This window comes from Branchiostoma belcheri, unplaced genomic scaffold (assembly GCF_001625305.1).
Source record: "Branchiostoma belcheri isolate BF01 breed outbred unplaced genomic scaffold, Haploidv18h27 scaffold220, whole genome shotgun sequence".
NCBI classification, from domain to species: domain Eukaryota; kingdom Metazoa; phylum Chordata; class Leptocardii; order Amphioxiformes; family Branchiostomatidae; genus Branchiostoma; species Branchiostoma belcheri.
The window spans coordinates 227953-252722 of NW_017803714.1; the positions used below are offsets into that span (position 1 = coordinate 227953).

At 40.6% G+C, this 24770-nt stretch overlaps 2 protein-coding genes across 2 annotated transcripts in view; one reads left to right on the forward strand and one right to left on the reverse strand.

Moving 5' to 3' along the window:
- The first annotated feature begins 5114 nt into the window (after nt 1-5114).
- On the forward strand, nt 5115-8976 carry LOC109470354. Its single transcript, XM_019769274.1, has 5 exons — nt 5115-5164; nt 5739-5837; nt 6348-6400; nt 6952-7674; nt 8845-8976. Exons 2-5 carry the CDS (start codon nt 5750-5752, stop codon nt 8974-8976), a joined length of 996 nt encoding a protein of 331 aa, XP_019624833.1. The 5' UTR covers nt 5115-5164; nt 5739-5749.
- A 4275-nt stretch (nt 8977-13251) lies between these two features.
- The window catches only part of LOC109470365 (mitogen-activated protein kinase kinase kinase 10-like), a 29774-nt gene continuing 18255 nt past the window's right edge, over nt 13252-24770 (reverse strand). The window contains exons 5-17 of the mRNA XM_019769293.1: nt 24211-24366; nt 23262-23453; nt 22063-22157; nt 21114-21240; nt 20119-20268; nt 19460-19566; nt 18561-18703; nt 18302-18347; nt 17442-17579; nt 17110-17144; nt 16500-16672; nt 14970-16037; nt 13252-14342 (exon numbers count right to left, since the gene is read on the reverse strand). Coding sequence (XP_019624852.1) covers nt 14115-14342; nt 14970-16037; nt 16500-16672; nt 17110-17144; nt 17442-17579; nt 18302-18347; nt 18561-18703; nt 19460-19566; nt 20119-20268; nt 21114-21240; nt 22063-22157; nt 23262-23453; nt 24211-24366 — 2658 coding nt within the window. The 3' untranslated portion in view covers nt 13252-14114. The remainder of the gene's footprint in view (nt 14343-14969; nt 16038-16499; nt 16673-17109; nt 17145-17441; nt 17580-18301; nt 18348-18560; nt 18704-19459; nt 19567-20118; nt 20269-21113; nt 21241-22062; nt 22158-23261; nt 23454-24210; nt 24367-24770) is intronic.

Sequence of the window (24770 nt, forward strand, 5' to 3'; positions counted from 1 at the left end):
GGTCCCACCAAGCCAAAAAAAGCCCGGTCTAGATAGATATAAGGCCACACCAAGTAAATTTTATGGATGACGTCCACGCGCGCATTGATTTTGGCCCGTTCCTAGAAAAAAACCCAAGGAATTCCGCTTCCTGTAACTATGACTAAAGAGTCACGACAGTGCCGCAAATCGTCAGATCGTGAAACCCGTAACGCCGAAAGCCTGTGCCTGGTTAAAAAAATTGAAAACAAAAATGAAAAAACAAAAAACAAAATGGCACTGAAAAAAATCCTGTCAATAGTTCCAAAACAGTGCCATTTTTGGAACTATTAACAGACAGGACTATATTTCTAATCTAGGCATCTTGTTTTTTAGGGCCCTTCTTGTTTTTTTTCGCCCTCTCGCATTAGATTTAGGGTATCCAAAGGACGTCGACGTCATCCATAAAATTTACTTGGTGTGGCCTAAACTGCACAAGTGGGGCGAGGTACGAGAGAGTATCGACCGTATTCAGTGTCCATCGTCCGCTTTTTGAAGACTAAGAACGGCCGAGACTCGTGGGATGTACGGCCCAACTGTGTATCGGTCGACTCTCGGCCGCACAGGGGCAAGCTTCAGGCGAGCAACGGGATACCTGGAAACGGTCTCTGTGACCTCAAAAATCGCCGGCGACTAGTCGCTAATCTTAAGAACACGTTTCGCGTGTCACTGATCGATGAGCTTCGGTGGACTGAAAACAAAAAACAAAAACCGGCGATCCCGAAAATTCGCGTGATGCTCGTATGGGCGGACTACTGCGTAAATGTCGACTACTCTGCCGATTTAGAATGTGAGGACCCCCCATATGCTTACGAGAAGGTAGTGTGAATTTCTGGCTCTTTTGGTAGCATTTGAGTTGTGTCTATAACAGAATTCCTTTTTATTACCTCCATGAAAAATGGAGGTATTGTTTTTGGCGTGTCTGTGTGTGTGTGTGTGTGTGTGTGTTTGTCTGTCTGTCTGTCTGTCTGTGTGTTTTGTGTTTCCGCACATTTGTAGTCAGCATAACTTCATAACGCTTTTATGGATTGTAATGATATTTGGTATGTTGGTAAACCTTAGGAAGACAAAGGTCAAGGTCAAATATGGGCCTCCTGGTGGATGACCTTGGTACTGCAGCAGAACTTTTGTATCTTTTGTCCTGAACATGCTATGGTCTTGACTTTTTGGTGACAGATAGATTTTTCTGTCAGAAAAAAGTGGTGTGAGTTTGGTCCCCCTAGCAGCTTGTTCTGGAACTGCAGGGCACTTTCTGGCGAAATCTTTAAAAGCCAATACGTCCAGATACTAGAAACAACGTATTTTCATCATTTTTGGTGTGTAGGTAGCTGAGAGAGAGTTGTACGTAATTAAATCCAAATTAAGGAAATGAGGACTTAATTTGCATAAATAATTAGGAAATTCTATAATTCAAAATGAAGACTTAATTTGCATAATTAATTAGGAAATTCTATAATTCAGTAGCACTGCACGGAAACTTAGATTTACTGGGCCCGTAGAGTTAATAAACACTTCTGAACTTTACAATTGCAGTAAATAAAAGTGAAGTACGATAATACTGGACTTTTAAGGGTTGTTAAGGAAATTGCTGCAATTGACCTTTTTTTATTACCATTGTAAAGCCAGATACTGTGTACAAAGGCAACATTACCTGAATTCACAACCCTTGGTAAATTCAACTTTTCGTGTAGTGTAGATAGGCTTCATTACTTTGCTAAAATATTGCGAAGGGTAAAACATAGAAGTTGGTCAAACTATTCCCTTTTTAGGTGGACAGACTAGCCTCACTTCGTCCGAGTGCCATGTCATAGGGGCTTTATTATCATAGTTGTTACCCCAAGTGAACGCCCGAGCCTATCTCAATGTAACGATTTTCACGCGGCCGAAACTACGCGCAACACTCGGTCGATATCAAAATCGGCCGACCTTTGGCGATCGACAAATACGGCCGAAGCTCGTACGTCGACGATATGACGCAAGGATACACATTTTGACTTTGGCGAGCTGGGCGTAAATGGTTTAGACATGGCGCTGTCAGCTCTATCTCTGTTAAGATTCGTAGACTTGTAGAAAGGGTCGAATTCAGGGATCCACAAAACCGTCTAGAATTTCAAAGTGGTACATTTGGCTAAGCAATCATGCGTGTAGGTTACATTGTGTTTGGTTCCCACAAAGATTATCCCTGTTGTTGAAGTGCACAATCAAGTAAACACCTTCAGTGCAAATTTACGCTTCGTCGCATTCACTGGATGCATGCAACAAAAGGACTCTGGCTCAGAATAGCCTGGGGCAAATAGAATAGTACCGTGACGGTGACGACAATGGCAAAACAAGAACAAACAAGCAACTTTCTTGTGATATAGTCATTAAAAGCTAGACGTAGAACAAACACAAATCCTGAAAAAGAAGCCTAACTGTCTTGCCCATGACGGTTACAATTGGAAAACGGTACCCAAAAAAATACTACGCAGACTAAGAGAGCTCTTACTGTAAGTATTTGATTTGTCTTCCACCATCGCAAACCTGGTTACATTGTCCATATATATATACTTGCCACTAACCTTCTTCTATGAGCGGCTTTGCCAGGTGTTCATATCTCCCAGTCATCAGTGAATCACAGAAACACTGGAAAGCCCTGGGTCCACTTTTAGGCAGTTCATCCATTAGCGCAGACGCCTTGTCACGCCTTGTCCCCTTCCCTGCTGTCACTATGTCCTCCCACTGACTAGGGTCAAAGATTTCCTCCTGAATGAGAGTGTCTTTGACGCGATTTACGTTCAAATCATTCACAATGTCTACCCGGTGACTCCTAAGTATTCTTTTGTGAGCTGGATCCATCTTGAAAACTACAGTGTGACAAGTACGCCTGGCGTAGGGACGCGGTACTATTTGCTATTGTGCCTTGAACGTCTGGTTGACTTAGAAATTTGATTTATTAGGATTGCAAGCAAGTACAATACTCGTGGGCCACAGGCAGCAGGGGCTGGTGTTGTGGCCCACAATAAAGAAAAGGGTCATGAGGTCAATTCAATAACCACAGGTGACAAATACCTACCCTATCTAGGGTGTCTAAGGCAAAACGACAAATATACAGCGGTGAAAAATGTATGTCTTAGGAATAAAAAAAATGACGATTATATTTTCACATGACAAAACGGAATGCGACGGCGTTAAGTCAAATCGTTGAATCGCCACATACGCGAGAGGTCAGGTGTTTAGGGCTAGGGTTAGGGGTTAGTGTTGACTAGAGTTAAGGTTTGGGTTAGAGTTAGGGTTAGAGTTGGGATCATTGTTCATCATGGCTAGGGTTAGATTTGCGATTGGGGTTAGGTTAGGTTAGGTTAGGTTAGGTTAGGTTAGGTTAGGTTAGGTTAGGTTAAGTTAGGTTAGGTTAGGTTAGGTTAGGTTTAGTCTCCCACATGACGACTAAACCCCTCCCATCCTTTGTCTCAGGTATATTGGAAACCCCCAAGTGGTGTTGGCGTCATGTATTTGGCAGGATCATGTATATGACTTCACACCGGAAGTTACATCTTGTTAAAGTAAAAACAAATACGTTTAGAGAATATTAGACATACTAGTATAATAAATACACTATGTGTAAATAGAGTCCACCAGTGGCAAGATCGTACGTGTACATAGCGAGACCTGTGGGGGTGAAAAATTTAGTTTCCAATGTGTTAAGAAAAGCGGAACTCCAACAAGGGGATTCCTTATCGGTGGCTAAAATCCCGATTATGTATAGCAGATAGCAACCTTGTTATATCATTCATTTGTTAAGTGAAAGACGGAAAACTAGATACAAAATTCCAACCCCCAGTATTTGTTGTTGCCATTGCCACTATTCGAGCACTTAGAATAAAAATTTAAAGAAAATATTCTGTCAAAAAAGCTGTTGGATTACTAGATTATGTGTCTTATTTGTAAACTACTAAGGCTAAAGGATCCAATAGATTCAGTAAATTAGACCCTTATTTGAATAATTTGTATCTGTTTAACATGCTTTATCTGAAAATGAATCACATTGCGTTACAATGATTACGTGGGATATAGGGGGTTTTCGTTTACACAACCAGTAGCGTCTCACCTTGCTTACGTTTCGGTGTCAAATAGATGCCTTTTTTGTAGAGCTTATGACTGGAGTTCTGCTTTTCGCCTCTCTGAGGAATCGTTTCTGGTAGACATAAAAACGTCAGCAAGGTAAGAGACAATACTGATTATGTCAAAGAAAATCCCCTATATCCTAAGTTTTACCAACCTGATGAACCTAGTTATGGAGAGGTAACATGTTGTGTAGCATCTGACTCCAAACAATGTTTAGAGTTAGATGTTCAAGGGTTAGTTGTAACAAGTTGTTCGGTGTAATGTAGCCAGCTGCCGCCACGCTGAGTGCCTGCGAAGCTGGTGTGTGACGCCGAAGGGCGGTTATGCCGACTAGACTGATACAGATGTTATTTTTAAAAGGTCCCATTTCTACTAATTATGGAATTTAGTTCGTAAATCATTTTCATAAGTTGCATTTATTTTGCACATCTGTCTATTAGCTACCTTCATGTGGAAACTAAACCGTTGCTCCTTTCTAGACTCATCTTTTCTTTTTAAATATCTTAAAAACACACTGAAAAAACAAGCTGTTTCACGTCAGCAGGATGCCTTCCTGCGCTATGTAAATAAGATATAGCACCCAAATTCACAATGCATCATGGGAATGGGAAACTCGTCAAACTGGAAGCAACAAAAAAAACCGTCCCGTCTTAGCTTATAGAACTTAAGTATACATGGGAATTTCAGAAATGTTGATGATATTTCTATAGCTATGCATCGCAATACAGTCCGGGTTGTCAGAAACATACCCCCTTTATTTGAACGACCTATAGCACAAGTTTCAAAAGTCACAAGGTCATTCTGTCAACCAATGGACCGTTACACGTATTGTTTGCCAATTGCATGACTTGAGCTAACATCATTTATTGTCATGGTGCAAACATAACCAACGCATTCCGAAGTAAGAACGTCACCGACTAGCACCGGTGGTAGGACCTGTCCCAGACGCTACAAAATCTCTACCACCGTTCCTATTCTACGCTACTAGTCTACCACTTTCCTCCAGATATTGCAGATCTTTCGGGAATCAAGAGTTAATGAGGTTAGTTACTTTGATTTTCCTACTCTGAATGGAAGGAAACAGCCTCAGATAAAGAGTGTGTACAGTGTACCTTACCTTTTTTCTGCCTTACTTCCTGGTAGGAAAAAATCAGTCATCGACATTGTATGATCAACAAAGTTTCATTTCATTACCATAATGTTTTAATGGTACGTCACACTGAGGTAATTTACCGTACAAATTTAGGACAAGTAACGACATGAGCTTACATATAATCTTTCGATAAAAACGAAGCCAATGTTTTTAACAACAACAGTCTATTGTCCAACTATCCAAGCAAACATTCACTAGCTAGTAAATGGATCAAATGCTCTTGTCTTCTGAATGTCTACAATGCTATAGATACATTAATAGCCCTCTATAAAAACACAAGAGAGAAAGAGAAATTACGAACAGTTTTTTTTTTCGAGTGACGAGCTATAAATAGACGACTACTATTTGGTAACGGAAATCCAGGCTTTCTTAAACTATTATGTCACAGTGGACTAACAAAAGGAACCTTCAAGCATACTTTAAGGTATAAGGTATTCTTAAATATCGTATTCGTAAAATATAGATCACAAAAAAATGGACCAACGTCAGCGGGACCAAGCGAATACAACGCAGCTATTGGGTCGTGGTAGACCATTGGGGAATAACAACATGAGCAACTCAGGTAAAATTTTGGCTGTTTTGTGTTATTTTTTTTAATGTAAGGTAATGTTTAATTTCGCCACCAAAGAGGTGCCTGCTTGCAACATAACTGTTCGATATACGGCATTTCAATATTATTTGAATTGTCATCCTTAAAATTCCTTGGAAAATGTTTCACGGGAGAGAACAGAATTTAAAGACGTATGAGAGGTACATTCTTGAAGATTACCCCTTGTAAAAACAAACGACTACGATAATGACCAAAAATAATGCATTGTAATCCTCTTTTTGCAAGAGGTTTGAGTTAAAACAAACCATATAAGGTCTTACATTCCAGAGCGACTGCCGGCAGAGGTTGGGTTTGGTGGGGGAAATTCAGTGCAAAAGAGAAACCCCGAAAAAAAGGCTAGAAGCACGCTAAAAATATCCCCAAAACCCAACCTCTGCTTGGAGAGTAAAAAGGCCTAACAACATAAGCATTCTGCGAGTTATACCTCACATTAATTTTTTTTCCTATTACTTTACTATATAGCTGATGGAACCAACGTCACGGTTATGAACCCTAAACGTTTGGATGATATTGAGGTATGTCACTTTGTTTCATTCATTGCCGTGGATCTTCTAGAGGGATATTAGTGGCCTAAAGGCAAGGAATTTAGGATCCAATGTTTGAATATTGGACTTTTACAGTGTCATATAATATCAGGCTACTGAAAATCATAACATAAAAATCATATGTCGAATTTTCTTCACATCTTGATAGACTGCCTAAATAAAATCAGCAAGCCTGCTTTAGCCTCTCTTTTTAGCACAATCTCGTCGTACAATAGTGCATTACATTATATTTTAGTGTATTACACATATGTGAGTGGGTGCATTCCTGCGAATGGGTGTGTTTACTTGTACGCATTTTTAATGAGGGGGGTGCGGGCAGGCGTAAACAGCTGTATAAAATGTTAGCAGGAAATTTCATCGTGTTGGTAGACTTCTTTATTATAAAATGGCTAAACGTTCTAACCAACACCGAGTAAATTGGGACTTACCCACTTGGTCGAAACTTTGGGTAAGTCCCAATTTACTCAGTGTTGGTCAACGTTTAGAATTTTTGTCATAACTGTATAAATGTCTTATTATAGGTCTTAGAGACCTGTGATGATAGCCGACCAGGTTCGGTTGTTCCAACATGGTCCAGCACTGTTTCAAGCAGCGGTTACTACAGCCCAACACCAGATCTAGAGCACGAGTTTCTCCGGTCTATCTGTGTAAGACAGGCATCAATGGAGAAGCGTCTTGAAAACATCGAGGCGCAAGGGGCCAGACAAGAGCAAAGTCAAGCAGCACTTGAAAGAAGTACCAGGGAGACAAACACCCTTGTCAAACAGCTATTAGACAATCACGACAACAAAGCACATGTTGACCGCACCTTTTGTGACACCTTATGCCAGAGATTAGAAAAATTAGAGAATACCATATCTCGCTGTGTGCAACCCTCAAAGCTTCAAGAAATAAGGGATGACATACATACCATTTGTGAAAAGTTGAAAAAGACCCCTACTGACGGCAACTGGAAAGAACTGGTACAATCTCTCGAACTAGAAGCTGAACATTTGAACCTTGAAGTGACAATTCTAAAAGTGGAAGGTATTCTCCACGATCTGAGAAGAAAATTACAAGCCTCACCATCACTGTCCCCAAGTCGTGGACAAACTCCATTGACCAGTCCAGAGGAAGTAGACAGCGTGCTTCAGAAATTGAAGGAGGTTAAAATCTCAGAGGGCAGGATTAAGAACTCGGCAGAAATTGAGGGGAACGGGAATCATTCTTTCCTCTGCGGAAACCACGCAACTTTCAACTTCCCTGTTGGTATGTGTACAAACTACATATTGGCTTACGTCCACACTATAAATGATGTCAGCACAATTGTTTTAACCTATGTATACAGGTATCGATCCCACCCTTGAATCACTCTTTTAACCCTCAAGCCACCGCATGGGGGTAAAATTGACCCCAGGCCATTTTTGCATTTCTTGTCGAAAACGAAATTCCTTCTAAGTTAGAGTTTGTTTGTATATATGTCTTATAACTCCTGACACGTTTTTACTAAGATTGGAACATTGTTGATTAAGTTATATTGGAAAGTTCATGGGTGGTCCAGTGGTGTCAAAACTGACCCCAGCATTTTTAACCGGTGTTTTAACACATGTGAGTATTTTGTTGTCAATTTTTCTTTCAGGTTACATGTTTGCTTCAGTTTTTTGCTGCCATTCGAATTACCTTACCATGACATACAGAAAACTCAGAAAACTAAAAAAAATTGTGACCCTAAACCTAGTTGCCTATACAAGGCATCTTGTTTCAGGTGCATTAAGTATGATAATCTGCATAAATTATTCACTCCTAATTATGTCAAACTGTTACTCGACTATACTTACTTAAAAATCACGAGATAGAGTCACAAAAAATCTATATTCATGCAAAACATGATGGGGTCAGTTTTGACCCATATGGTAAGATTCGAATTCGTCGCAAAAAAACCTACGGTGGTTTGAGGGTTAAATATCAAGTTATAATTGTAATTTCTGTGATTGTGTGTATCTGCACCGTGTGTATCTGCACCGCTTCTTTTTTTTGCGTTCTTGTATTAACAACATCGATGGGCCACAAAGACAGATTTGGGGACCTTGCCAAAACAGAGATCCAATGCAAACTTTGAGATGAGGTGAAAGAGTACACAGGGGAAACAGAAATGTCATCTTTGAAACAAGACTAGAAGGAAGCAGACAACGTTAATTCTTCTTAAATTTTCAATACATGTAATTATGGTGGTCTGTTTGGAATGGGGTAACTTTTTCCTCTCACGAGATTTCAGTGCATTTCCATAGGATTACATTTTCATAACTTTATGCGGCCTTACAGTAGCATACAGTTCACTACAATTTAAAAAAAATTGGGGTTGTTCTGATGTATACGTATGTATACTCATAAACATAATTAGTACATACTCATGTGTATATCCTTGCACCTTTTAGAGAGATCAGGTAGAAGGAGCACTGGGGCAGCAGCTGTCAGACGTCGTCCTACAACCAGGGCGTCTTCCAGGGCGTTGCCAGAGCAAAGGAGGGACGGCCATGACCATTTTAATACAGGTACATTCGAAGTAAAAGACAGATCCCTTTTTTCTATCTTTATCTGTAATCTTAATTTCAATTGTGTCTTATACTATCTTCCTTTTCCCTAAGCTTAAAATCCTACTTTCATACGCGTACTGCATATGTACCTGATATAATGCAATATATGTCCTTTAGCACTTGTCAATGCACAGTATTTCATTCAATAGAAATGTGAAGCTTTTAAACATCAGTTTAAAACTATTCTAGAAATTAGTAAATCTAACAAATCCATGTACTATTGGTATTGTATTATCTAATGTAATATATTATACATTGTACTTGCCTAATCGTATATATAAAGTTTAAATTCATAAAACCACTCATAGCTGTGGCACTGCAGTACAATGCGTAATCACTGCTCTATATACTGCACCAGTAATAATTAAAATTTTTGTACCTAAATGAGAGTAATTACGTCATGATATAGCATTTAAACGTCCGAAATGTCTAAAATGTTATCCAAAGCTAAAGGGACAGACAAGCTACTGGTTCACGGACGAATGTATGGTTCAGCAACCCAAGATTCCCACTTCTTCCCAAGATTGTCAACTTCGAGGTAAGGTCAGACAAGGCTATGTGAACGAATGATTTTATCTATTGATAATTTTTGTGACATGAAGTGGGAAATTCATTTATGAATAGTAGTATTTTGTCATTAATGTTATCTTCTGTGTTATCTTCTATGTTCGTCTCTTCCTCAATCAGATGTACAACATGTTTGAAAATTCCTCAGTAGGTGTACACATTAGATCCGATTTCAGATGATTTGAATCTAATTACATGTACAGGCATGTACATCGATGTAAGAAGCCCCCTACCAGCTTGTTTGCAAACTGCATATTACAAACTCAACAAGTAGATCCTACAGCAATGTTGACAAAAGGGGAAGATCTAAGAAGGTATAGCGCAAATCATGCTAACTAGGGAGAGGTGTGTTCTCTCAAAATCCTGTATGTTTTTATTTTACATGATACTATATCATTATCATATTTCTGCAGTGCTCAACACCATGCAGAAAACAGAGCTTCTCCTATGAAATTCTGGGAGGATGAACAACAGGACAGCACTGACTAGTTTTGACATACAACTGTTTTGTACTTGTAACTCTTCCCTAAGAACTTGGGTAGCCATTGCTACGTTTAATGATTGATGTGAGTACTCGTAGCCGAGCTGTACATTTCAAATATAACCGTCTTAATTTTGCCACTAGTATTACCCTATTATGACTAGTGCTCATGAAATATTATTAGTATAATCTCTAAGACCTACATCTACATGTAATCTGGGAGGGAACCAACTAAATGAAGATATTAATAGCAACATGAATTTCATATGCATGTTCTTTGTATAAATGTGGTAACAGTGTTAAGTTTTAAGATTTATTCAAGTGCACATTGGTGCATGTGCACTCAAGTGAACCAAAAAGACAGGTCAAGGCATGGACAGCACAGAAAGGTCAATACATGTATGTATGTACTCAAATGTATATGTGATGGATATGTTGTAGATATGAATGGATCAGAATTTATGTTATTGGTTTGTTTTGTGGTTAGATTGGCATACCCAAAATCAAGACATTCTAGGCGCAAATCCTTATCATAAATATTGCCAGTGATAATAGTGTACATAGCGAGACCTGTGGGGTACAAAATAAATAGATTGCCAATGTGATAACAATAGAGAGACTCCAACAGGTGGTTTGCTTATCGGAAGGTCATGACCTTGTGACGGTGGCTAAAGGCCTGATTCATTGTAAATAGCAACTTGTTATATCAGTTATTAAATTAGAAAAAGTCGAAGGGTTGGATGCAAAATTCCATCCCCCAGTATTTTTGTCATTGTCTCTATACTTAGTAGCAATTAACAATTAAAGGAAAATATTCTATTATTAAAAAAAGTTATTCCCAAAATCAAGAGACTCTAGATTTGAACCCGTATTATATATATACCAAGTACCAATTTTTTGCCCTTGTGAAAGGCATTTTACTCGAATTACTCACTTCAATGATGAACGATATAGTGGCATCAGGCAGGCCCATTTCTAGGACAGAGACATGCGTTAATGACCCTACCACTCTTCTTGAAAAAGAGAAGGCCTTCCTACATGTAGATCCTGGTTCAAACCCTTAACAAAATATACATTAGTTTCATTCAAAAACATGTAATAACTAATAGTACTGATTACCTATTCAATGTCCATGTATATACCAATAATGAAATTCATCTAGACTATGTCCTGCTCAATTCATTATACATGTACAGGCTCTAAGTCTGTAAACCTGAGTCTATGATCAAATATCTTTCTCCGTATTCTTTGTTTTGCTGATAAGTCTGGACATGGGGCACAAGATATTGTATACAAAAATAGATGGATGTACATGTACATGAAGTAAGTTTAAAAGCAATGTGATTAGTCAAACCACTTTATGGAGCTCAATGTGTAGGGCTCTACATGTACACTGCAGCTGTCTCACTTGTAGCACAGCTCTCCTCTGCTCGCCGTTACTCAACGCATTGTGAGGAAGACAGCATAATGTTTATGTTAACGGCATTGGGGCATGTTGATCTAAAAAGTGTGTAAGAATAATTTGTGTGTTGAAGTTGCTGGGTATGCCTTATGCTCATTAATTGTGTAAATAAGATTTTATTTTAATAGTTGTATGAAGATAGAACTTTTGTAAAAAAAAAACCTACACAGATAAGAAAAGTGACAATTTTTTTTTCATCAGTTTCAAATCCATTTGAATTCAATAATGCACTCATTTGTTTAACATGCACCGATTCTGTTCTTTGCGGTGTTGATATCGGTGAATACCATTGATATCAGATATATATTTGCTGTGTTGTGTTGTGTTGAGTTTGGCATGTATCATTGGGATTTTTTCTGAATATATCAATATTCACCTATTGAAAATAAGTCTTTGTCAAATTTATTTCATAACTGATAACGTTACTTATATTGTACAAAGTTAGTTTGCTACAAACAAGGTGTTTTATGCAAAACAATGATAAAACGAAGTTACGTTAAGAAAAGTATCCTGATTCGGAGCCATTCAAAACCCTAGCTAAGATGTATTACGAATATGCAAATACCTGGCATATGAACAGGAATGATCAAAGGCAGACTTGTTGGTAAGGCTGGGACGGCTGGGAACTGGACCAAAGCTTGATATCATACACACAACATTCAACACCCTTCACATTAGAGACGGAATACATGTAAGAATAAAATTTGTGTATTCCAGGATATGTATTCTAGAGATTCTTACAACACTCCAAATACTCCTATTCTTGTGGCCGGAATGTTTTGAGTATGCTCGAAAGTTTCCGGGTATGTTCAAAATGTATTCTAACTGCAGTACGACTGCATACAGAATATTCCTGCAGCGTCCCAACAGTGATCGAAACATCTTATAAAATTCAAGGGAGAACCGAAATGGATCCGAGTTTTTGCAATACACCTCGGATTTTGAAGAATGTACTGGGAGTTGCCAAGAGTACACAAGAAATTTTCATTCAGATGGCTTCCGGTTTACTCCGACTCCAGCTATTGCATAGTAGGGTTTCTTGTATGTGGCACAATTTTGACAATTAATTAATATTCTTCATTTAAGCTACGGTCACAACCCGCCGTACGTGCTTTTTCTCCGTACGTTTTTTGGGAGGCTACGTCTGCTACGTTTTTTTCTGAAAACGTGGGGAAGGAGTGGCATCGACGCACGTCACTTGCACGGTTGCACAGGGTGTAAGAGTGTGGTCTGCACGCCACGTCTGGCCGTGAGCGGTTGCGTGCATCGTACGTTGCTCAAGTGGTGAGTTGTACGTGCTTACAACGTACGATCTCTGTGCGATTGCAACATTACCGTAAGGAGGCCGTACTCACACGTGCTTCTTCCGTACGGCACGTACGGGGCACGCGCGTCGCTCGTACTCGCACGCACGGGTGGTGAATCCGCGGACCGCACGTAGAAAAAGTTTTACATGCACTTAAAGTTCTACGGCGTGTCTGCGTGCTCCCAAATCCGTAGGATTCCGTACGGAGGCGGTACTCACCACGCACGGATGCCCTACGTTTGCCCACGTTTTTGCACGTAGACAGCACGCAGAAGCACGTACGGCGGGTTGTGACCGTAGCTTAAGTTTGGTTCTGCTTCACTCTTTCTGATTAGGAATACTAGTAAATGTGAAAAATCCTTTGCAAACGTAACAGCACAATTATAGCTAAAAACGCCAAAATACAGTGGTGCTTTATAGGTTGACCGGTTATGAAAAAGAAATCAACAAAAAACTACAACTGAAAAACAGTCTATACTTTATGACATTTTAATCATCTTCGGTGGTGTGCGAAATAATATACAACTGAGGGGACCAAATACAAATTTCGATGTAACAAACGAACAACTCAACCTGAATATGCATAGAAACAACATTAAAGAACCGTCGAAGACTTCGGCAAATCAAAATCTCAAAACTGTCAAAACTTCAGCACACATATGGCACGATTTCGCAACACGTCATAACTCTTCACATATAATTTGCTCTTTCCCCGGTCCTCTCTTCTCTTATACAAGGTCCTCACGCTGTCGATACGCACATACCCAACATCTGTACAAGCCAACAATATATACATCGCCTCAGCACACATTGAAAAATACTCTCTAGGTACAAGCTTTCCATTTCATTATTACCACGTGAAAGGCACGTGATACCTACGTGACAATCACGTGATCATCAGACCTCTCAAACCTCACCACACAAAAACAACGTCCTCAGCTCAACGTCCAATCAGTAATTACCTTTCCCACCCATTGGTCGACCATTCTTTAAGTACAAAATAACTTTTACTCCATTTCATTGGTTCAAAATAAATTACGCCTCTTTTTTTAGAATTGTTCACAACAGACAGTGGCCATTTCCAGAGAGAGACAACTTAGATTTTGTGAAATCGTAAGACCACTACCTTTCATTGGAATGCACAATTCATCACATGATTGACTTGAAATGAGATCTAGACGTTTTGAACAAAGTCAAACTATCACACTTTCACAATGGTTGCCATAGAGCTCCACCCAAAGCCACTATTGGTCAGCACAGAAATGATTGACAGTTCTGACGAACAACAAAACGTCCTATTGGAGTTTCCCCACCGCGTGCCTATCCTCCTCTTCTCCCAGAAGCACCCGCGTGGTCTTGTTGATGTCCCAGTTGTTCTGCTTCAAGCGCCGAAGCGCATGCGCGCGCAGGTCTGACTGGGAGTAGTCCTGGCGCGTGCGCAGCTGGAGTTTCACAAACTTGTTGGCCTGCTCGACGTTACAGTTTGTGGCTTGAAGTGCGAAGGAGCACATCTCTGGTGTGGCCTGCAGAAAAATAGTTAATATGTTTTTAGTTATGTTCTACCGTTAGGTTTCTTCTGTTATGTCAGTCTCCTTTTAATGACAATCAAATAATCAATCAATCAATCAATCCTCCAATGGCATCATCTACTACATGATGCCAAACTTTATGCATAAACCAAGGTGACCCTAATAGTAAAATTACTTTCGTACAAATTACAAAGTCATTTCTCAGTTCTGAGTACGCATCTGAGCACAATGTATTGTGATCTGTAAGACTTTTAGTTTTTAAGGTCCCTCATTCGTAAACAATTCGTTGTTTAGACGTGTTTGTTTACGAGGTATGCTTGTTTAGTTCTAAAGGGCCTGAATCTCCTACATTAATCCCGCAATTCCATGCTGCGCATGAACTGTGATATGGCTTAATACAGCACGTCAGCAGAAAATACTGCGTCTGCTGTGTTTCTATATTATGCTGTGTTCCTATATTATGCTTTTCTAACACAACATTTCTAAAGTTTACATAGGATGGCATACTTAAATACGTGAATACGACCTTAAACGAGACGTTCTGCCAAATTGCTATGCACAATATATTACGGGTTTCGCGCAAGTGCTGTACATTCTACCGAAGTGCTGGCTTCTACCTACCTCATCTGGAAGAGCCCTCTTCATGAACTTGACCAGGCCGTCCTCTCCGCTGCCGCTCCTCGGTCTCCGGTCCCTGTTCTCCCGCACAAGTTTCCTCAGCACCACGGCGTTTCCTCCGCCCGTCTCCTGCGACTGATCACGTTTCCTACTGTGCGGCTTTTTACCCGTTTCCTCTTTCTCGTCCTTGGGGCTTGTCTTCTGCGTCGCCTTGGCGGTCTCAGACGGAGACCCCTTCCCCGCCGGTCGTGTCCCGTTCCGCCCACACTGACACGTTGCCGCCGGTTTCTTCTCAGCTTTACCTGCAGGTTTTACGGCCGGTTTAGAAGACCCGTTACTCGTCCTGACTCTTGATTGCGACCGGTCCGTCGAATGTGGCCTCGTGGACTTCTCGGTACTTTGGTCTTCCTTTATATACAGTAGAGGTTTAGGAGACTGTCTGGAAGCCACATCCGTACCCGTCTTACTGTTCGTCCGACTACTTAAGTGACTCTTACCGACTCCTGTAACTTTCTTACTCGCCTGTAACTTCAAATCCTTCGTATCCGCTTTCGGAGATTGCCTTGATGCCTCGTTTAATAGTCTACCACGACTGCCATTTTTACCGTTGGCGTTCTTCTTGCCTTTAGTGTCTAAGGCTTTTGAAGAAGACACTTTAGTCTTCTCCGGTTCAGATAGGTGTAACTCCGAAGGAGCTGACTCGTTTCTTTGCCTAGTCCTTGTGACAATAGGAGAGTCATTTTCCTCTACAGCTAGAGGCGCTAGTTTGACAGCTTGACTTGTGGGACGACTTCTCGGCGGTTCGTCCACACCCAAACTCTCCAGCGTCTCCGTGGAGAAACTGGACATAACCTCGTCTAAAAGACCCTCACATCCCAAGTCGGGCATGCGCATGAAGTACATAGTGGAAGGTCGGGGGTTGAGACTGGGGACGTCGTACGTGACGTCATCCACTGCCGTGTCCTGGCCGTCTGCGTCAGCCCCCACTGCCTCAGGACGAGGCTGCGGTCTGGGTACGTCATAGTCAGGTCTGGGCGAGAAGGGGAGGGGGGCGTGCTCTACATCCGGGTCCTGCAAAAATATCGAAACATTTTGAAAGGTAACATTTGCAAGGCAAATACACAATGTTCACTTTCATATGGTCTAGTCTAACAAGCTACTGCTATGCTTATACTTAAACACATTTAAATATATGGTGACCAGCCTCTCCAACTTTTGCCACGTAAAGTAACCAAAAACAGCAGGGTGTCTGCTACAGCACCAGTTACCATGGAGAGAGACGTCTGGTCCAGGTATTTGTTTGGAGAAGAAGAGGAAACAAAAGCAGCCTGTTTTCCTTTTGCGAAGAGAAACATAATAAATAGGCATTCCATTTCAATGATAAGACACAGCGAATTGGCGTTTAGTAAAAGGATTTTAAAAAATGCGATTGATAATTCGATGAATTTAAATCAATTCTAAGCATTATATACATAAAGATAAGACACATTGTTTAGGAAAATAAGTTGTCGAATTCTGAATGTTCAGACGTACCGGTTCTTCGGGAATGTCGGTTCCGTTCAGGTTCTGATAATGTCTCCTGTCCGTCTCCCCGCCCGCCGCACCGACACACTCTGTCTGCGCCGCCGGGAGCTCAAACTTCACCGCTGATGTCTTCAGCTCACCGCTATCTGCGGGCGCTGGAACCTCTTCTTCTGGCGTATCCGCTGATATGGAAGTCCCAAGTAGAGAGGTAACACTTTTAGTAGGAAGTAATTGCTAGACAAGTGACACGTATTGCCTACACTGGACACTGTAAGAACATTGAGCACAGAAAATTTCTATTTTCTGACTATTTCTTGAGAGGGGTGGAAGAGTTTTTCTTTTTATATCAGGGCCCATCACCCTTCACTTAACCGCGACGGGGGCCGACATCGTCTACCAGATACCTTTGACCCAGTGTTGAAGTCACACTTTTAAGAAGCCAAACTGGGTCAGTCAACTAGACTACTTCTTAGTGTTCATTTATTGAATATATCTTTTTGAACGACTGCAACTAATGGATTCCTGTACATGTAGAAGCGTGGTTTACCATTGGCAATTAGACAACATAATTTATGGAAAACAATTATAAAGAAACAGACGAATAAAAAAAGGTTCTTACAGGGCTTCTCTGGAAGTGCATCTTCCTGGAGCGAACTGAAATAAAAATGTATATTTTATTAGTATAAGTTTACATTGTGAAGCGTTACCTTTCGCAGCAGTCTCAGCTTCTTGGCAAAAAATAGATGTGTAAATATATATATATTAGTAAGTTTAAGATTTGTTGAGTGCGAAAACGAAATGAGAAATACCCGTTAAAAGCAGTCTTAAAAGGGAGAAGTCCTTAGAATCATTGCAGTTTATCATTTATGATAGATCAGAAATTTACATTCCACTAAGTCATGCAGAAGTTATTTGTACCTGTTACTCCACACAGAAAAAAGCGCCACCTACCAGTACTGGTCTCTCTCTGCAGAGGAAGAAGCGCCCCCTCCCGAGTCGGACTGCCCGTCACCCGGCCGCCGCTTCCCGCGCATGCTCATGTAGAACTTGGACAGCGCATTGAAGCCGTCATGCTTAGAGGATGGGCGACTGTTGTGAAAATAGAGTTAGATTTTAGGTGGTAAAATAGACTTAGATTTTTGGTGGTAAAAATAGAGTTAGATTTTACGTGGTAAAATAGACTTAGATATCAGGTGGTAAAATAGACAGATTTTTGGTGGTAAAATAGACTTAGATTTCAGGTGGTAAAATAGATTTAGATTTTTGGTGGTAAAAATAGACTTAGATTTTTGGTGGTAAAAATAGACTTAGATTTTAGGTGGTAAAATAGAGTTAGATTTTAGGAAGCAAAAGACTTAGATTTTTGGTGGTAAAAATAGACTTAGATTTTGGGTGGCAAAATAGACTTAGATTTCAGGTGGTAAAATAGACTTAGATTTTTGGTGGCAAAATAGACTAAGAAATCAGGTGGTAAAATAGACTTAGATTTTTGGTGGCAAAATAGACTAAGCTTTCAGGGGGTAAAATAGACTTAGATTTTTGGTGGTAAAATAGACTTAGATTTTTAGTGGTAAAAATAGACTTAGATTTTCTTATGGTACCAATAATATTAATTCATCAGCATTGATAAAAAGATCATACGTGCCGTTGCATTTTTTAAGAGATACATATTTTAAAACAATAAAAACACGTCGACATTTGATTCTTGCCAACGTTTTAGGCACATAGAGAGAAAATCAAAGACAGAGGGAGAGAGAGAGAGAGTCAAAAGACAAAGAGAGAGACAAAGGAAACGGAAGGAAACTGCTCACGTTTCGTAATGGTTCCCTTCTTTCTGCACTGTTGATGGTTGGGGTGCTGTAACGTTGCCAAAAATGAAGATATTAATATTTTCTACCAAAATCCAAATTCAAATTGTAGTTCAAATAAATTCCTTTAGACTCCCTGGCTAGCATAAGTAGATAACTGTACGCAACAATGTAAGGTGAGAGATGCAAGATATACGGTGGTATTTTACTGTAAAACCTTCTAAATTGTCAAAATGAATTCAAAGGTATAGTGAAACCGTACTCTTCTTCAGTTTCCTCTTCTTGTCCATCGCCGCGGCTGCCATTTCTTGCTTCTCGGCCTCCGTTTGGAAGGGTTCCGTCATCTCAGGGTCAAAGAAGCCGATTTTGTCCTCATCTAACGCGCCTAACCACCCATGGCTGTCACTGCAGGGAGGGAAGGGGACAATTCACAAACGTTCAGACATACTTTCTTGGATACTTATATCTATATTGTAAAATAAAACACTGGAAGCTAGTGTAGTCTCCACCAAACCATTTTGCAGGCTAAATAAATAGAGTCAAATCAGAACCTCTATGGCCGGCTAAATCCTCTGACTAGTTACATTTTCTTTTAAGCCGATTTCTAGTATTTATTCTAACAGCCAAAGGAGTCTGGGGGAGACTGAAGCTAGTGTTCGCACACTATCAAGATTATAATACGTGACTTTTACGTGAATTTGGCGAATCAACCTTGAAGTAATATAAAACGATGTGACTAAACATAAAAATATGTGAAAGAAAGGATTTGGCTAAAAATGTGAATAGTAAAATGGACAGACACTTTGGACACTAAATGCAGCATTTTAAATAGCATATATGTGCGCCTGCCCTGTTAGCTCACTAGCATTCAAAATGTGTAAGAACACTATAAAATATCCTATTATCTCTGCACTCTGTCTGACCTTGTTTCCGTCAATAAAAATCACTTCGCTAAAGTTTTAGAGTATTTAGACCATTCCGCAATTACAGATTGTGCACATGATTTCAGTTCTTCAACAAATTTGACGCTAACGCTTTTATTTTCTTTGTAGTCACATTATATCACATTATTAGTTTTTTCGTCATATTCACATAAATTTCACATCTACACACCTGTTAGTAGTACAGTTTAACAAATAGAAACCGGCATATAGAATTCACCTTGGTTTCTCCAGCACTGTGATGACGTCACCAGCCTTCAAGGTCATGAGGTCATGTACTACGTCACCGTCGACGTCAGCAATGGCTACTCTCTGCTCCGGTTTCGCCTGGAAAATAAATTATGGACATCACAGTCTGTATTTGTCACTTGGTGTACCTACCTTAGGGTATTTACATATGCTGTAGGTATATTCAATATTTGGCATCTGGCTCATTATCGTCAAAAATAGGCAATTTCAACTACATTTTGAGCATCAAAGGGATCTGAGGGACAATCATTTTGAATTTGATACAGAAATGTCAGGGTTCGAAATACTGGCTGCATATATATGCACCTTAATGCAGGTAAAATTGGGGCTCTGCAGGAATTTCTGATGTCTATATGCACTTAACTTGCACCCGTTGTTATAGTGGGTTTATATATACAGTACATGCATTGACTGATACCACCTGATTAATATATATATGAAGTATGAAGAAAATAAATTAAATGATAAGTTTTTAGTATGATTAATACTTCTTAACATATGCGTGGATACAGGTAATTTTCAATGTTCAATACAGGTATACAGAAAAATTATTTCGAGCCCTCTTTATTGTCAGCAAACAACGTGTACTGTACTCGACGTAACTATACCGCTTGACCAATCAGCACGCACCTCTTCCAGCACGTGACACAGCTTGGTGAAGGTTGGGCGTTCTTTGGGTTTGTGGCTCCAACATTCATGCATGATGCGGTAATGACTGAACGGGCAGAACCGCGGTCTCTCCAGCCGGTGGTACATAGGGGGGCCAATAGCCTGGCGAATCTGCAAGTGGAAAAATATGGTAGAACAGGAGGTACGAATTACGTCATTATTAGACTTGTCCTCCATTTTCTCCTTGTGACTGACCTGTGCAACAAACGTCTTTTACGACTTTTTGTTTCAGTGTACGTATCTTACAATATGTTCCTGCTGTCTAAACTTAACTGTGTCATCTGTCTTCTACCAGTCAGGAGCTAGCCTATTACTACTAGTGCTGGTGTCCCGTCTATCGTGGTTGAAGCGGGTTCTTTTCGGGGCTGCAGGAGTTTTTTGCCGCCCGACTCAACTAGGTTTCCCGGTAGATTTTGCACAACGGAAGCGGGCGGCCATTTGAGCTGGGCGGGAAAAAAAACTACTATTGCTCCAAAGAGAGTCCCCCTCAACCTAGATAGACTGGAGGCCAGGCTTGTTGGGACTCATTGGGAGTGAGCTTGAGCTCGACGAAGCCACACATTCACGACCTTCCCCCGAATCTGTTCCCCACCACCAGCCGACCAGGTTCGACCTACGTTCGGAAGCGGGTCGGATTTAGGTCACGCCTACCAATCTGTACGAATCGAAACGAATTACAGTTAAATTGAGTCAAATTTTATCCCTAAACACGCCCCAAACATTGCTGACTTACTCCCCGATGGTTGGCAGGTGTTTTGCTGACTTACGGTCGAAAATCAGTCAATCATGATCGAACCTTCCGAGCGACTGACGAATGTTTTTAACATTTTGAAACATTCCGAACCCCAGCCGACCCTTCCGACTTTACGCCGACCCACCAGTAACCGTGGCTGGCGGACGTTCGGCTAGCGTTCGGGAGGCCGGGTTCGTGAGTGTGTGACCGGGGTTTGACGCACCTGTTCCCCGCTGTAGGTGGCCCACGGCTGCTCCCCGTAACTGAACATCTCCCACATCGTGACGGCGAAGCTCCAGACGTCCGTGGCGGACGTGAAGACGAACTCGTTAATCGCTTCTGGCGCACACCTTAGTCAAGACGACAAGAAATGACCGTTAAAGTTTAAGTTAAAATGTAGCAAATGGCGTTAGGATTTAAATTTCTACGGGTAGCATGCCCTAGGATCAATCAAAATCTCGCCGCCGTCCATTCAAAACTTTCTACCGCAGCCTCTGATATTTAACACACAAGTGTGTGCAATATGGAACAATATTAATTTTCATGTTATATAATGCAATACGCACGATTAGCTATCACACGTCTCAATTATTATAAGCTTCGATATGTTCCAAATGTAGTCTGTCATGGATGTAGATCTAGCTAACCAAGGACATTGAGCTAACTCATATACAATTCAAATTCTACTACTGGAGCGCCGGAAGTATTCTTCAAAATTTATCCGGTAGTAGAGTTGGAATTGTCGACGAGTATTGTTTACCTTGATGATACATTTCACAGAGATATCTAGCGAAGTTTTGGCAACCATCATATGTACAATGTAGCTGGTGTGTTACGCCGACTTAATATATATGCCACACTTAGTGTAAAAAATACAGTAATACTATTGGTGTTTTAGTTCTAGATGTGAAAGTTAATACTGTATGTACGACTGTATAATCTGTATCACTCCACCAGAGAACGAACTATGTAACAGGTCAGGGCGATCTGAACGTCATGTAACTGACCTGAGGGCACTATGCAATGGAAAGGTATATAAGTGAGAACTTCATGCACTTGTGTCATTTAGCCTCTGTACACTTGAAGAAGCCACACAGGCGAAACCGGTCGTGTGACAAGCTGAATAAAAGTTCTAAACAGAAACTATATGCGGCTCCAGGTTTGTTACTCACCAGGCGAACGGGAGTTTCCTGTCTGTTGTAGCCGTCTTGAAGTATGTCCTCCCCACACCCAGCGCTCTGGTCAGGCCGAAGTCACTCACCTTCACCTGAGGACGGTAATTAAACATTCATGAATGAAGGACCTTTAATTTATTGTACATTTATTCTATTACAAGCCAAGTACTCGTACAGGCCATGTATAAAGCACAAAAATATCTCATGATACAAAATTTACAGTACTATATATGTGTACTACTACCTAACGATTTGTACAATTTCAACTTCTTCTCGCTTCTTTTCTGTGCTTTCCAAATTTCGAAACCTGGTAATCTTATCAAATATACAATTTCAGAGGATATTTCTCTCATTTCTATAACATAGAACAACACCCATTGTTGACGTCGTGTGGTACAGCGGCAGGGGGTTTGGCCCAGAACCCAGAGGTCCTCGGTTCGAATCCTGTAATGTCATTGATCTTATGCCCTTGCAATAGGTAAAAACGGAACATAATAAAAAGCAAACGATCTTCCACCATAAAACCTCTGCTTGGAGAGTAGCAATAAGGACTTTGCATACCTTTCCTTACTCCACCCAGGTGTAAAATGGGTACCTGACTTTGGTTGGGGAGGTAAAAGGCAGTGGAAGGAGAGGTATGGGCTCCTGCCTCCTAACCGTGTCCTAGACACAGTGGATAAAATGCCCCTATGGCCTCAACAAAGCTACAGGACTACCTTTACCTACCTTTACCCTAGACAACACTCAAGATATTCAAACTGATTCTTTAATAAACTTTGCAAAACACCATGGTGGTGTTTCTGAAAAATATTACGCACATGTGGTTTAGGTGATAAATAATCATATGAGTCTTTATTGCATGTTCTTGCCTAGATGGACTAAATGCACAAGAGTATAATATATGCAGTATGCAAAACATGAGTATTTCATACTGGGACGCTATATTCTAATGCAAAGTGCTAGGAATCTATACATTATAACAATACTATATACTACCTATCATCTACTGTTAGTTGCCCTTTCTTCTGTCTTTTTTAAACATTTGGAAACATAATTACATAGTTTGTCTACTGTACATTCGTTCTTGCATGACATCAAGTGTTTAAACGTGTCCTGCTTCTTGACATGCTCTTACATATCTTATAATAAATAATAAAATAATAAACAAAAAAAGGAAAATACGAGTTTGTACTTACCAAATTCGGGGAAAAGACGAGGATATTTCTAGCGGCCAGGTCTCTGTGAACCAGCCCTTTCGTGTCCAGATACTGCATCCCACTGGAGATTTGGATGGCCAGATCACACAGAACGGACACGGGGAACAGCGGTCTCTGGTTCCAATCCCGCAAACAGTCAGACAGAGAGCGCAGAGGGGCCAACTCTGACACCTGATTACAAGTAACAGAACATTCTCAGTTGGTTTCTTTCCTTTAATCGTTAAAGGAGAACGTACTAAAAAGGCAAGCGTACTGATCTGTGGTCTCTAGAATCGTTATCAGAAGCAGATATACTCGGTGTGCTGGCAGGCGAAACCAGACATAAACAATCTTGGAAAAAATCCCCACCCAGCTTCTGAAATGGATCACAAACCGTTTGTATCTAAGAATTGAATAATATATACATTCTTAGAGACCGCACCTTTTTCTAACAAAACCAACTAATGACCCTGTATCTTGAAAGTATAAACTTGAACTCTGTCTACAATCTCTCAAATGTTTGGTTTCCCCGAACAACCAACTATTAATTTTACTTTAAAGGGGTATTATGTAATATTTTTGCACCAAAAAATTGAAATATCTAATTTGAAGAAATATTTGTGTTACTGCAAATTACTTTTACATTTCGACATATTTGAGCAATTATCTCACATTTCTGACATTTATGGTTAGCACTAAAACTCAAGCTTTTAAACACACTCGTTAAACATCATATTTTAGCATCTCTACCTCTAATTGAAGCTCCTTGCTGGCAATTATTTGCAATAGAGTAGGGTTGATTCAAGTAGCGTTATAAAGAAATGAGCAGAACATTTACTTTTTGTATCGTCCTAATGCTACATAATGCAGCTTTGAACATACATGGAGTAAAAGTAATTATAAAAAGTTGAGTTCGTCACACAGATCTATGACTAGTGAACGTTCCTACCATCATGAGCGATCCTAGACACAAGTCCAACACGATGCCGTACAGTCGCACGATGTTGTCGTGTTCCATACTGCACATGATCGTGGCCTCCTTGAAGAACTCGCTCTGCGCAGTCTCGAACTTTTCCTTAGTCAACGTCTTCACCGCGCACTGGATCTGGAATATAGAAGGAAAAACGTTTCATGAAAAAGTGGTAAAGTGGGGTCGTGTTGCGTAGCGACAGAGTGCTCGACTCGGAACCAAGAGGTCCCGGATTCGAGTCATGACATGCCACCGGCCTTGTGCCCTTAGGAAAGGCACTTTACACGGCTTTCCTCACTACGCTCAGGTGAAAATGAGCATTGCATTACCCCCCCCCCCCCTACTCGTTGGTGGCGGCAGTTGAAAAACTTGAGTGTGCCGTCACCACGTCTGGTGATTACATGTTGGAATAAAAAAAAGTGGTGAAGCCTCGTTATGACGCTAGAAGATTAGCCTCTACCAGGCTTGAGGGCGCGGCTGGAAATTGTAGAAATTGGCCAAATAGAGAGATAACATGCCGAGGGAGTTTAGCCATCCAG

Bases quoted from the DNA above. Each gene is read 5' to 3' on its own strand.
- LOC109470354 (XM_019769274.1), top strand. From the start codon at position 5,750: ATGGACCAACGTCAGCGGGACCAAGCGAATACAACGCAGCTATTGGGT. The intron at 5,838-6,347 runs GTAAAATTTTGG...TTTACTATATAG, and splicing joins TAACAACATGAGCAACTCAG to CTGATGGAACCAACGTCACG. The intron at 6,401-6,951 runs GTATGTCACTTT...GTCTTATTATAG, and splicing joins AACGTTTGGATGATATTGAG to GTCTTAGAGACCTGTGATGA.